The sequence below is a fragment of the Suncus etruscus genome, chromosome 8 (assembly GCF_024139225.1).
Source record: "Suncus etruscus isolate mSunEtr1 chromosome 8, mSunEtr1.pri.cur, whole genome shotgun sequence".
Taxonomy (NCBI): Eukaryota; Metazoa; Chordata; class Mammalia; order Eulipotyphla; family Soricidae; genus Suncus; species Suncus etruscus.
This window is the reverse complement of record NC_064855.1, coordinates 66546504-66560648: the sequence shown is the minus strand read 5'-3', so window position 1 is coordinate 66560648 and position 14145 is coordinate 66546504. Positions and strand designations below refer to the sequence as shown.

At 38.4% G+C, this 14145-nt stretch overlaps 1 protein-coding gene across 1 annotated transcript in view; it reads right to left on the bottom strand.

The window, feature by feature from the left end:
* Positions 1-1876: 1876 nt before the first annotated feature.
* Positions 1877-14145, bottom strand: part of NUFIP1 (nuclear FMR1 interacting protein 1) — a 33585-nt gene continuing 21316 nt past the window's right edge. The window contains exons 8-10 of the mRNA XM_049778898.1: positions 9303-9419; positions 4680-4939; positions 1877-2080 (exon numbers count right to left, since the gene is read on the bottom strand). Of these exons, the coding sequence (XP_049634855.1) occupies positions 1940-2080; positions 4680-4939; positions 9303-9419 (518 nt within the window). The 3' untranslated portion in view covers positions 1877-1939. The remainder of the gene's footprint in view (positions 2081-4679; positions 4940-9302; positions 9420-14145) is intronic.

Genomic DNA, 14145 nt, shown 5'->3' with positions numbered 1-14145 from the left:
AATATTAAACATAAAACTTTGTATGATACATCAATAGTGGTGCTTATTAACATCTTTGAATATCAAGGAATTTATGAAAATAGCCTAAGAATCTGCGATTTGCATGTGTGCAAGTCGATAGACTAAAACTACAAACTAAGGGGCCAGAGCAACAGCACAGCGGGTAGGGCATTTGCCTTGAACGCGGCCAACCTGGGTTGGACCCAGGTTCAATGCTCAGCATCCCATATGGTCTCCTGAACCTGGCAGAAAACATTTCTGAGCGTAGAGCCAAGAGTAACCCCTGAGAGCAGCCAGATATAGCCCCCAAACCAAAACAAACAAATAAAAAACCCTACAAACTAAACCTTTATTTTAGAGTATCAGTTCAATGTCTAAGATTAGCTATTTCAACCTGATGAAATGAACTGAGTCTAGAGTTACATCTGTATAAAAGTACAAAAATTAATGAGTCCCTTGATCTCAGGCAAGGCCTGATTCACTTTTATATCTTTAATCCCTATACAATGGTACCACATAAACACACAACAGTATTAAATGAACTGAATCAATGTATTAGACAGGTTATTATCAATACAGGCCTCATTGACAGAAAAAAGTATAACATAATAAAAAGGTTTTTGAATGGTTACAGGATTGAGAAACACTTGTTTATCTATAGATTTTAATTCCAAATCTGTGACGTAACAGTGTTGCTTGTTAGGTGCTCCAGCATTCCAGAAAGGGTCTTACTCACTGAAACAGTTTTCTTGAGAGTTAGCCCCATCTTTCTTATAGGCAAGAGTCAGAGACTTCAATAATCATAATGTTGACTAAAATTAAATTTTCAATTACAATTTTTAAAAAGCCTTACCCACACTCTTTATGCTCAAGGGACAGAGCTCAGGTTCTTAGTAAAGACATGAGCATATGATCAAAATCTCTGGTGTTAGTAGGAAGATAAAAAACAATTTCAGTAACTGTTATTTACCTAAAAAAGGCACAATCATGCTCTTTAAAGGATTAACTCTTATAAGTTGTAAAATTAAGGTAGCACTAGTTTACTACTACCTCTTTGTTATAAATATCAGTACTTGAACTTCATCAAGTACTATACATATATTTGTGTGTGTGTGTGTGTGTGTGTGTGTGTGTGTTTGTTTGTATTTTTGGTTTTTGAGTCACACCCGGCAGCGCTCAGGGGTTCCTCCTGGCTCTATGCTCAGAAATCTCTCCTGGAAGGTTCGGGGGACCATATAGGATACTGGGATTCGAACCACTGTTCTTCTGCATGTAATGCAGACGCCCTACCTCCATGCTATCTCTTCTGCTCCCTATACATACATTTTTACAGAAAAAAAAAATTTCTGAGCCACCCCAAAAAGAAGCAACTGAATTAAATCCAAACATGTACATTATTATTTCAAGGGGCATTACTTTTACTTTTTTACTACACTGGGAATTAAATCCGGGGTTTCACACAAGCAGGACAAATGTACTACTGCAGTCACATTCCTGGCCCCCTTAGATTAATATTTCAAATATTCATATTTGAGTATTGTAAGTAATGCCAAAAAGTGAATTTCAGGGCTGGAGCTATAGTACAATGGGTAGGGAGCTTGCCTTGCATGCAGCCAACCTGGGTTATATCCCCAACATCCCATATGGTATTCTGAGCACAACTAGGACTAATTCTTGAGTGCAGAGCCAGGGATAGCCCCTGAGCTTTCCTAAGTATGGTCACCGAAAACAAACAAATTCTGTCACCAAAGCAAACATTATGAATAAAAGTAATACATACAAATAAATATAGTAACAAAATCCTGCCAGCAAATACATGATCCTGACAATAGTTTTTAAAACTAGTTATGGATTTATTTGCATAGATTCAAAGAAAGGAGTTTAAAATTCAGTATAATCTTATGAGGTTTACAATTTAATTCCTTATTTAGTGTTTCATTTATGTGCTGGAAACCGCAGGCACCAATGCATCCTTACTTCTCACAGAATTAGTATTAAGTCCAAAAAAGTCTTTTTTGATGATATACCGAACGCACTGCAAAATCACATTTCGTTCATGTCGAATGTCCGGAGCTAAAAGCTAAAACACAATAAATATAAAAAGATTAGCTGGTAGATAAACATATTCAAGATATACAATCTAAAAAATTATGTATACTCAATATATAAAAACAGGTAACACAGAAGATTAAATTCACTGATTATTTTTCAGAAAAGACAATGCAAGAACACTAAATTTTGTTTTTGGGTCACTCCTGGCAGGTCTGAAGATCGAATGGGAGTCAGCTGTGTGCAAACCAAGTGCCCTACCACTGTAATATTCTCCAGTCCCAAATATTCTCTTTTGACTTATACCAGACTACCTCTTTGGGTTTTTTGGGGTGGGGGGGTGAGGATGGGGAAAGGGCTGGAGGTTTGGGCCACACCCTGTGACACTCAGGGGTTACTCCTGGCTCTGTGCTGAAAAACCACTCCAGGCAAGCTTGGGAAACCATATGGGATGCCAGGGATCGAACCTGGTTCTGTCCTGGGTCATTCATGTGTAAGGCAAACGCCCTACCACTGTGCTATAATTCTGGCTCCCAGACTACCTGTTTTTAACAGAACAAATATTCATATTGAGCATGCTCTGAGTATAATGGGATAAGGAACAGAAAAAACAGACTTAAAAGCTTGCAATTCTTGAGGTCAGGGTGATGGGTTAAAGAGCTGGAGTACAAGTCTTGCATCCTAGTGCCACATCAGAGGATACAGCATGGCCTAGTGGCCCCGGCATAACACTGCTGATGTGAGTATGGAATCTTCTGCCAGGCCTGTACTATGAAGCATAGTATTGCTTAGAGTCTGGGGAACAATATGGTGCAGTAATACTACATGGGAGCAGCTCATCCACTCTAAAAAGTAGAAATAAATGTTCTACAGTTTTAAAATCAAATTATGGGGCTTGTATGTCCCATTAAATTTAGCAGTGGAGCACTGATCTTTAATGCATGAAAGTGAGTTTTACCCTCAGCACTGCTCCATGTACTGAGAATTCCAGAGTCTCTGCTGTTCAGGATCCTCAGTGACAAATCATAACGTGTGCATGGCCTTCAGGAAACCACAAACAAGTGAGTGAGAGCATCACATCTAAAGTGCCTGATCCTCAGTGAGCCCAGAAAACAATAACAAAGTAAAAAAACAAAAACAAAATAAGTTTAAACAAAAATCATGTCCAAAATGGTCACTTTCAAACCCTACTCTAGGAACAGTCTAAAAACTTAATAAGTATGTAAGGGATATATATATATATATATTTCTTTTTTTTTTTTTCGGGGGCCAGAGTGATACTACAGCAGGTAGAGTGCTTGCCTTGCATCTAGCCAACCTGGGTTTGATCCCAGGCATCCCATATGGTCCCGTGAACCTGTTGGGAGTAATTCCTGGGTGCAGAGCCAGGAGTAGTAGTAACCTTTGAGAGCCATCAAACCAAAACAAGAATTATACTTCTAAACTTTTACAATTTGTTTGTACTTATTGAAAAAGAAAGAAAACTATATAATTAACTATATGACCAAGGGATCATATATGATTCAACCAAAAAAAGAAAAAGGTCACTGACTACTAAATTTACTTTCTGATGTCATTAATAAATTTCAGAAGCATCACATAGAATCTTTCAACAGAAAGATAATTTACCACTCATAAGTATTTAAAACACATTTACTTTATAAAACACTGGAATTTAAAAAACATTTAAGATCAATTTTAATAAAAAGCTAACTATGAGATCAGAGCAATAGTACAGTAGGCAGGGCACTTCCCCTGCACACAGTCAACCTAGGTTCAATCTGGCACCACATATGGTTCCCCCAGAGTCCTGCCAGGAGTGATTTCTGAGCACAGTGCCAAAAATAAGCTCTAAGCATTGCCAAGTGTGCTATCCCCAACAACAAATACCCCCCCCCCCAAAATCACGATTGTGACACTACACAATACAGCCATAAAAAATCTAGCTACTGTGTAAGTACTTATCTGCACAAGGCAAAAGCAAATTCAACACTGAATGTCAATAAAGTTTTATAACTCGATAAACAAAACCTAGAAAGGTTCTGAAAGTCTTGAATTCTTTTTTTTTGGTTTTTGGGTCACACCCGGCAGTACTCAGGGGTTATTCCTGCTCAGAAATCGCTCCTGGCAGGCTCAAGGGACCATATGGGATGCCGGGATTCGACTCACCATTGGTCCTGGGTCGGTCGCTTGCAAGGCAAACTCCCTATGCTATGGTATCTCTCCAGCCCAGAAGTCTTGAATTCTTAAAAAGCTTCATGGGCCGGAGAGATAGCATGGGGGTAGGGCGTTTGCTTGCATGTAGAAAAATCCACAAAATAAATTTATAAAAACCCCTTCCTCCCTCATTTGTCCTTGTATTTCAATATAAACTTCTCCTTTTTCAATCAAACCTACATTTTTTCTAATCCTAATCAATTTTGGAAATTTTATTGACCCTTCTTTACTAAAAGACAGCTAAACCTATCAAAGCAGCTACAGGATTACAATACAAAAAAGGCTTCAAGACACCAAGTGTAAGTCTCTAGAAGCCTTAAAATGCTTATATATCCTGTCCCATACAAAACCAACCCTGTATCTTCATGACACAAGAACAAACAAAACAAAGAACGCAAAGAAAAATCATTTACCATTTCCAGGAGGTTTGGATGATGTGTTCTTGGTTCAAATAATGTCTTATAGTTGGGACAATTTCTTTTCTTCTTAGGATTTGTCTTCTTAAAACTTTTTTGGGGGTTCTCTTTCTTGGTTCCTGTGAAATTCCCAACAGTCTTGACCTGATTAACTTCTTGACCTGAATTCTGAGGAGCACCGCTATCAAGAATCTGGTCACCACCAGAAAGAATCTGGTTTTCCACAAGAATTTCGGCTTCAGTCTTGATGGGAACTTCTAAATATGGTTTAAAAACACACAAACACAAACAAACAATGTGAAACTCCAAAAACAACTTCCTGCTACAGCCATAACACCAACTTTTTAATTAAGCCCAGGCATTTATAAGTACTCAATATTTTTTTGTGTTGAGAAGACAAAGAGTTATAGAAAAAAACCCACATTAAGAAAAGTAATGTGGGCCAAAGTGATAGCACAGCGGTAAGGCATTTGCCTTGTATGTGGTCAACCCAGGATGGACCTGGGTTCGATCCAGCATCCCATATATTCCCTAAGCCTGCAAGAAATTATCTGAGCGCAGAGCCAGGAGTAATCCGAGTGCCACTTGGTGTGGGCCAAAAACCAAAAAGAATAAAGAAAAACAATGTCATAAGGAAACTTGTGTCTATACCAAATGAAATGCCAGAAATGTCAAAAAGTAGATTAATATAAAAGATATTTTTATTGGGCAGAGCTATGGTACAAGCGGTAGGGCATTTGCCTTGCAAGCACGGACCTAGGACAGACCACAGTTTGATCCACCAGTTCCCCATATGGTCCCCTAAGCCAGGAATAATTCCTGAATGTTACTGGGTGTGGCCCCCCCCAAAAAAAAACAAAAAAAATATTTTTATTTAAAAATTTTAATAAAGGCTGGAGAGAGAGCATGGAGGTAAGGCGTTTGCCTTTTATGCAGAAGGTCATTGGTTCAAATCCTGTCATCCCATATGGTCCCACGAGCCTGCCAGGAGCAATTTCTGAGCATGGAGCCAGGAGTAAACCCTGAGTGCTGCTGGGTGTGATCCAAAAACCAAAAAAAAAAAATTTTTTTTAATAGAGGGGCCAAAGAGATAGCACAGCGGTAGGGCATTTGCCTTGATACGGCCAACCCAGGATGGATTCCTGTCATCCCATATGGGCCCCCGAGCCTGCCAGGAGTGATTTCTGAGCACAGAGCCCAAAGTAACCCTTGAGCACCACTGGATGTAACCCAAAACCAAAAAAATTTTAATATTTAAACAGAAAATAATTGTATAGGGTTTATACAATCTCTAGAAGCTGAAGTAAAATATGTAGAAATAAAGTCTATGATAATAGTGCAAAGATAGGTGAGAAGAAAATGTTAGCATATTGCTAAATTATATAAGGTGGAATAGTATCATGTATCAGTTCTATATTAACAACTCTAGACCAGCTTTGAAAAAAAATAATACAAAGGGGCCTGGAGAGATAGTAATAGCCAGCAGGGTGCTTGCCGAGCACATGGGCAACCTGGGATCAATCCCTGGGTTCAATATGTATATTCCTTTCCAATCAGTTAAACCTAGATTTTTTTTTTAGATCCTAATCACCCATATGGTCCATCAGACTTAATTCCTTATTGCAGAACCAGGAATAACCTCTTGAGCATTGTTGGGTGTGGCCCAACCCTCCCTCCAAAAAAGAAACAAGATAAGAAATATAACCGTAACAAAATGAAGCTAAGAATTTGCAATATGGGGCAGGAGTGATAGCGCAGTGATAGGCCTAGGGCGTTTGCCTTGCACGTGGCTGATCCAGGACAGACCTCAGTTCAATCCCAGGCATCCCATATGGTCCCCCAAGCCAGGAGCGATTTCTGAGCGCATAGGCAGGCGTAACCCCTGAGCGTCACTGGGTGTGGCCCAAAACAAACAAACAAAAACAAAAAAGAATTCATAATAAAGGGACCAGAGCAATAGTACAATAGTAGAACATTTTCCTTGCATGCAGCTGACACAGGAAGAGCCTGGGTTCGATCCCAGGCGTGTCATATCGTCCCCAAGTCAGGAGCAATTTCTGAGCGCATAGCCAGGAGTAACCCCTGAGCATAACCAGGTGTGGCCCAAAACCCAAAACAAAAACAAAAAAACATAAAAAATAAAAAATTCGCAATGTGGTTTTAGATTTCAAATCTAAGGGAATAAGGGGCTGGGAAAATGATTCAAAGAGCTAGAGCATATGTTTTGCTAGTAGGAAATAAAGATATAAGTAAAAATGTATTAAATGTTTTCCTAAGAGAGAAGAGAATATTATTACAGCCTGTTTTTAATGGGATTTTGTAATCTAGGAATAGCTTTCTTTGCTATTACCTGTCATAAATACAACTGATAAGTCAGAAACATAGTATGTATTGAAAGAATAACTCTACCATCACATCAGTGTACTGGAAATAGGAATAAAGAAATAAATACTGTTTTTCGTTAAGCTTAGAAAAAATATGATATAATCAACTGTTATATAATAATCTGATAAAACCAAAGTAGTTTGTATTTCAAAATTCAAGTTGCTCTTAACAAGTTACCGCAAATTTCTTATTTAATTAAGAAAATCCTATTATGGGGCTGGAGAGATAGCATGGAGGGGGAGTGTTTGCCTTGCATGCAGAGGGACTGTGGTTCAAATCCCAGCATCCCATATGGCACCCCCAAGCCTATCAGGAGCAATTTTTGTGCATAGAGCAAGGAATTAAGCCCTGAGCACTGCTGGGTGTGATCCAAAAACCAAAACCAAAACCAAAACAACAAAAAAGAAAATCCTATTACAAGAGACCTAAATATAATAATAAGCTAAACACAAAATGAACCTGTTACAATAGTAGTGGAGGGACGGGATGCATGCTGGGAACTATGGTAAAGGGAGGTCAACACTGATGGTGGGAATGACCCTAGTTCACTGTCACTGAAATACAACTGTGAAGCACTTGTAATTCACAATGGTCTCAATAAAATTATACAAACACAAATAAAAACATTAAATAAAGCATTTGGAAAAAAATAGTGTGACTTAGGAAAATACAGTTATGTCAGGTTTTAAAGTGAAAAAGCAAACTTGAAGCAGGATGTTTTTGACTAATATTTTTCTCTATGTACTGGTTTATGTTCTAAGAGCACTGAGCATCTACCATGAACTAAGTATGACTTTGAGTACTTAATGGTGAATATGGCATTGTTTCTGAAATGGTTTTCTGTGGTTAGTTGAAAGCCTGGAAGAAGAGTTTAAAATAATACATTTTGACAAATCTATGAAAAAAAGAAAGAAGGAAAGAAAGAAAATCCTGTTACAGACTCTGCATCATCTTTGAAACTAAAGTTCAACTATTCCTCCAACATCTTCCATAAACACTGACTATCTGTACCTAGTCAATGCTCAAAGTACTACCAGTGTCATATAATTACACCAGATTTTCTCTTCATTCTACAATTAAACTTTTAGACTCCATAGTCTTCAGAACAGCTACTACTATGATTACACATCTTGCTATGTACATACACACAACTTCTCAGTTGGTAATGCCTAAATAATTTGCTATGAAAATCAGGATCCACAACAGTAGGACACATGGCTATTCATTAGGTATATGCGAGATTTGTCATGAACCTAAGGTTAAGAACTGCCCATGCCAAGATGAACATTATCTTCAAAACTTTGCTAGGTGGTCTTAAAAGAGATGAAACAGATATGCTGATGTGTCATCATCTTTTTTTGTTTTTTTGGGGCACACCCGGCAGTGCTCAGGGGTTACTCCTAGCTGTCTGCTCAGAAATAGCTCCTGGCAGGCACAGGGGACCATATGGGACACCGGGATTCGAACCAACCACCTTTGGTCCCGGATTGGCTGCTTGCAAGGCAAACACCGCTGTGCTATCTCTCCGGGCCCTGTGTTATCATCTTTAAATAAAATATTATCCAGATATCTTTTCACTTCTCCAAAAGGATTTCATCTCTTCCAATCTTTAGAATACAAGGACCAATGCAAATAAAAGTACAGGGGCCAGTGAGCCGAAGAGATAGCATGGAGGTAGGGCATTTGCCTTGTGTACAGAAGGACGATGGTTCGAATCTTGGCATCTCCTATGGTCCCCTGAGCCTGCCAGGAGCGATTTCTGAGTGTAGAGCCAGGAATAATCCCTGAGCACTGCTGGATGTGACCCCAAAACCAAAATAAATAAATAAAGTACAGAGGCTATTCTCCCCATGAAGTCATTTTGGAGTATAAACAACTTTGTTCTATAAAGATCTATGCCCAATCTAAATGTAAGAATTTTTTTCTCTGCCTACAAAGGGTGCCAAGAAAATGTTAAGATCAGGTCCTTAAGAGGAAGAAAGGAATTAACTTTGCTCCATTCTTCAATACCATTAGTGGATTTCTAAAGATATTAGTTTTGCCTTTTGAAAATGAGTAACAAACATTCCCCATAATTCTTATTTTTTCTCTATCCTGTGTTAATTTCTGAAACAAACAAACAAAAAGATTCCTCATTGGGAATTTTGTCCTTAAATGCACCCATACAAGAAGATACTACTAATACCTCATATTCAGCAAGGACAGAAAACCATAATAGCTAAAGACATAACTTACCTTCTGGCTCACTCTCTGATCCAGAGAGGTTGCCATAGTTGCTCATTAGAGAGCACAGGGCTGGGGTCACCTCTTTGGGTATGACAGTACTATGGGGTTTCTCTTCTTTGTCAGACTCTGAAAGAGAAAAGGGGAAAAACACTGTATCAAAAACATTCACCACTATAAAAAAGATGGCAGTCCCCCACTTCTTTCTGCTAGTGAACAAGTTTATGCTCGTTTCCTTAATCCCCCACATAAATCCAGGAGGCCTGAAATCTCCTTGTTCAACCTGAAACAGTGCTTTTCAGTTTATGTGACTCACTGCCTCCCCGCCCCCCCTCAGGGGCTCTGGAATGGTGAAGGGGAGGCTTGTGGAAGGCTGGTGGTAGTAGATGCAGATGTAATTAGGGAAACTGAGTGATTTTGTTTTCTCAAAATGGGCAGTAGGTCAAATAAGTTTGAAAAATGTAGGCCTAAATCTCCCCTAAATTAATAACATATCTCAAAAAGAAGTCAGAGGGACAAGTGGAGGTTATACACAATTTAGTTTCTAGACTACAGATTATGAAATTTAGATTTTTTGAGATGAATTAAATTTAATTTTTATTTATACTTTCAATGTTATAGAAATGTCATAAAGTGTATTAATCATTTAATTGAAATGTTATTAGTTATGATGACTATTGCCATCATAGTTTTAGGAATAAATATTAAAAATATCCACCTTTCAGTTGTTTGTGAGATGGTTCAGGGTATAAATAATGTTTGAACTATTCTATAAAGATTTAGTCAAAAAGTTTTGCTGAAATTAATCCAAATGCCCTAAGTTTTTATTAGGACTTTTAAGTAGTACTTAAGTAATGAAGCCAAGCATAAGAATTTAGCAAATACTAACTAATGTCTGCCAAAGATAAAGTGTTTGATTGGGGCCCAAAGCATAATTGGAGCCCAGAGACACCACCTATTACATTTATTGTTGGCAACTCTGAAAATGCTATTAAATTTTTTCTAAACAACCAATAAAAATAAAATAGTGGCATAAAAGTAAAGACAATATGTAAGTTGTCTGTATAATGAACTAATTCAATGCCAGCTATATGAACCATTTAAGACAGCACTTAATGCTCAGTAAGTTCGTCTGAGAAAACGGAAACTTGCTTGTCTCTTAGAAATGTGTGGATGTGTTTACACAGACATGAACTACTGTGTTGTGGGGATAAAGCAAACCTCTCTTTCCTCTAATGACGCACACTACAACTTCACCATATACCACACCATCCAAAAATAGCTTCTCACCAAATTTTTAACATTGCCTTTTTATTAGTAAAAGGATGTACAAGTATGAAACACTAATGAAACAGTGTCTACAATAGCTACAACCTGGACCTTGTATGCTTATCACCAAAAAAAAAAATAATAGAGTTAAAGAAACCTAATTACACCCCCCACCCCGGCAAGGGTGAGTTATGTGCACAGAATCCTATCACAAAACAACTACCACCCCAGAAAGAACTAATCTTTAGAAAAACTCTTTTTTTTGGTTTTGTTTTGTTTTGGTTTTGGTTTTTCGGCCACACCGTTTGATGCTCAGGGGTTACCACATGGGATGCCGGGGGATCCGTCCTTCCTTGGCTAGCGCTTGGAAGGCAGACACCTTACCTCTAGCGCCACCTCACCGACCCCTTTAGAACAGCTCTTACCTTATTTTGTTCCACCTCAGTTTTGTTTTAGAGCTCCACCATGTCATAATTTTTGTTGTTGTTATACTGTTTTGGGGCCACACCCAGTGGCAGACACTCAGGGGTTACTTCTGGCTATGCACTCAGAAATCGCTCCTGGCTTAGGGGACCATATGGGACGCTGGGGGATCGAACGGAGGTCTGTCCTAGGTTAGCTGTGTGCAAGGCAAACACCCTACCGTTTGTGCCACTGCTCTGGCCCTGACCATGCCATAAATTTTAATGCTTTGAAAGGGTCATCCTCCTTTTGGCAAAATATCATTATCCTCCATGGTGATTTTTTAATCTAAAAAAAAAAAAACATGCTGTTCCCAATATCCCTTGAATTTCTCTAGCAACTCTATCACAGATGTATCCAGCAGCTTCCTTGGAGAGGTTACACTGCAGGCACTGTAATGCCTGAAATAATAAAAACAGCTCAAAAATTTCCTTAAGCCAAAACAACAGTGGATGGAGATGACAAACTCAAACTGGTAAATATTTATAAAATACCCTCAGACACATTTCACTCACATCTCCCCTCATACTTTTACACAGGGAGGCATACTGAGTTCTCTCTGTCTTTAGAGAAGCCTGCGATCTCTCTTATGCATATTACTCTCTCTTCCATCTCTCCTTCCCCTTCTGGTCCCTTAGAATTTCCAAATAAAACCTAATACTTAAAAGCAAACAAACAAACCAATACAACAACAAAAAACAACACTTGAGAGCATGTGAACCAAACTACAACAAAAAGATTTGTTGTACCTGTTGGGGCCAGAGAGATAGCATGAAGGCAGTGCGTTTGCCTTACATGCAGAAGGATGGTAGTTTGAATCCTGGCATACCATGTGGTCCCCCGAGCCTGGCAGGAGCAATTTCTCAATATAGAGCCAAGAATAACCCCTGAGTGCTGCTGGATGTAACCCCAAAACAAAACAAAACAAAACAAAAAAATTGTACCTATCAAGGAGGCAGGCTAGTGAGATGCAGGGAACCTGGGGATACTGGTGGAGGCAAGGTAAAATTGGTGGTGGGACTGGCACCGGAAAACTATATGTCTAATCTTCAACTATGAGTAACTTTGGAATCAATGTCTTAATTTTTTTTTCAAAACTCTGATCACAGGGCTAAGAGAGAGCAGGTAGGGCACCATCGTAGCATAGCCTGACCTAGGATCAATCTTTGGTATGACATGCCTCCCTAAGTAACACTAGTTACAGCTCTTAGGGCCCCAGCACTGCCAGGGGCAATCCCAGTGCCTTGAGGTTTGAACAACATCACACTCTCAAGCCCTTGCATTGATCTGCCAGTCCAATTGCTCAAGAATCCCTGGTAGGGTCTCCATCTACCTGAGCAACTCTTGGCAAGTTCTCAAAATTAAAAAAAGGATCATTAGGTCAAAAGTTTCTGAAGGTATAGATTCTATAGATTCTATTACAATGCTGGCAAAAAAATATAGTCTTAATATAGCATTACTGAAATGAAAATTAATGAAAAGTACTCTCTGAACAACTTGCCCTCTCACATCTCTCCTCATACTTTCACACAGGGAGTGAAATGGTAAGTGTAAAAAATGTTAGTAAAAACATATAGCATTTCCTTTCTTTCCTAATATAACTAATATATGTACATATATTAGATATGTATTATTATATACCACATATACTAATATCTTATATTGTATTATTAATATATGTGGTATATATCTGTAATGTATTTAGTATATTATTTTAGTGTATTACTTAGTATAGTATATATTTAATATATTAGTGTACACACACACAGAGTTTTGTGCTCACCTCTGTCCTAGAAGTGCCAGGACCTGAATCTGAGCTTTCACAATCAAACCATGCACTCAGCCTGTTAATCTATCTCTCCAACTCTCAATCTGGCTTCTTTGTATAACATTTCTTTTACTCTCCTCACTTTTTCCTCCTATTCTTTCCTATTGCTTTTACTAAAAAACAGGAAAAATAAGATCTATCTCCAAAAATGGTTAGAAATCTAGCCTCGAGATGCTGCTAGAGATTTTAGAATCTATTCTAAAGATCTTTGCATTACAGTTTCCAATTCTCACAAACATTGACAATACTCATCTCTGATCACTGATGGTCGTGTGTTCTATGAGAATAGTTCTATTTCTATTACAATGAGTGAGTAACAACTAGCTCTTCAGTTCGGTGGATGCTGGAAGATTTTAGTCAGGCTATCACATAGCTGACAAGCTCCTGTTTTGTTTTGTCTTGTTTTTCTCAGACAATACTAAGAGCACAGGCCAGGAAAACTAAAAAACATGTTTTATCTATTTAAACCAATGGCAACAAAATTAACTTGGCTCTAATGAGACACAGGAGGAAAAAACCAACCTTGAATATGCACAATTATGGAGTTCAGGCACCAATTATCACAAAATGGTGGGCTCATCTTTTTGAAGTGAAAAGGTATCTTTAAAAATAACCATTGCCTGGGCTTAAACAAAAAGATAATCACTGTGGGGTAGGGGTGGGAGGATTGCAGAGAGAGCACAGTGGATTGGGCGATGACCTTGCACACTGCTGATCCAATTTGCTTCTCAGAGTACTACCAGGAGTAATTCCTGAGTACAGGCCAACAGTATCTTCTGGGTATTGCTCAAAACACCCCCCTCCATAAAAAAAGGGATAATTGCCACTTTGTCTAAGATGTGAATACAGATGCCTAGATTCTAAGCTGTAAGGAAAGGAAAAAGAACTAAGAAATTATTTGGGAGATCTTCATTTTGAAAGTGAATTTTAGTGCTGAGTTTCAATTGTTATGTGAGCATATGAACAAAGCTATGGTGATGTTATTTGCTTTGAAACAAGTTTAAGATTTATTGATACATTAAAGACTGGAAGATGACAGGTGAAAAAAAACGGGACATCTGGGTTTTCATAGCCATGCCTAAGCAAAATGTTGAAGAACTAATAGCATGAAACACCTTTTGCTAAAATAATTTCTTTTTCTTTTTCTTTTTTTTCCTTTTTTTTTTTTTAAATAAATTTAACCCTGCCACCTCCAACCCCCCCACCCCACGACCGCCACCCTCCTCCTGGGTCCATAATTTCTTTTTCATTTAGGCACTGTATTTTACGATAGGGTTTCATGCATTTAATGTCTCA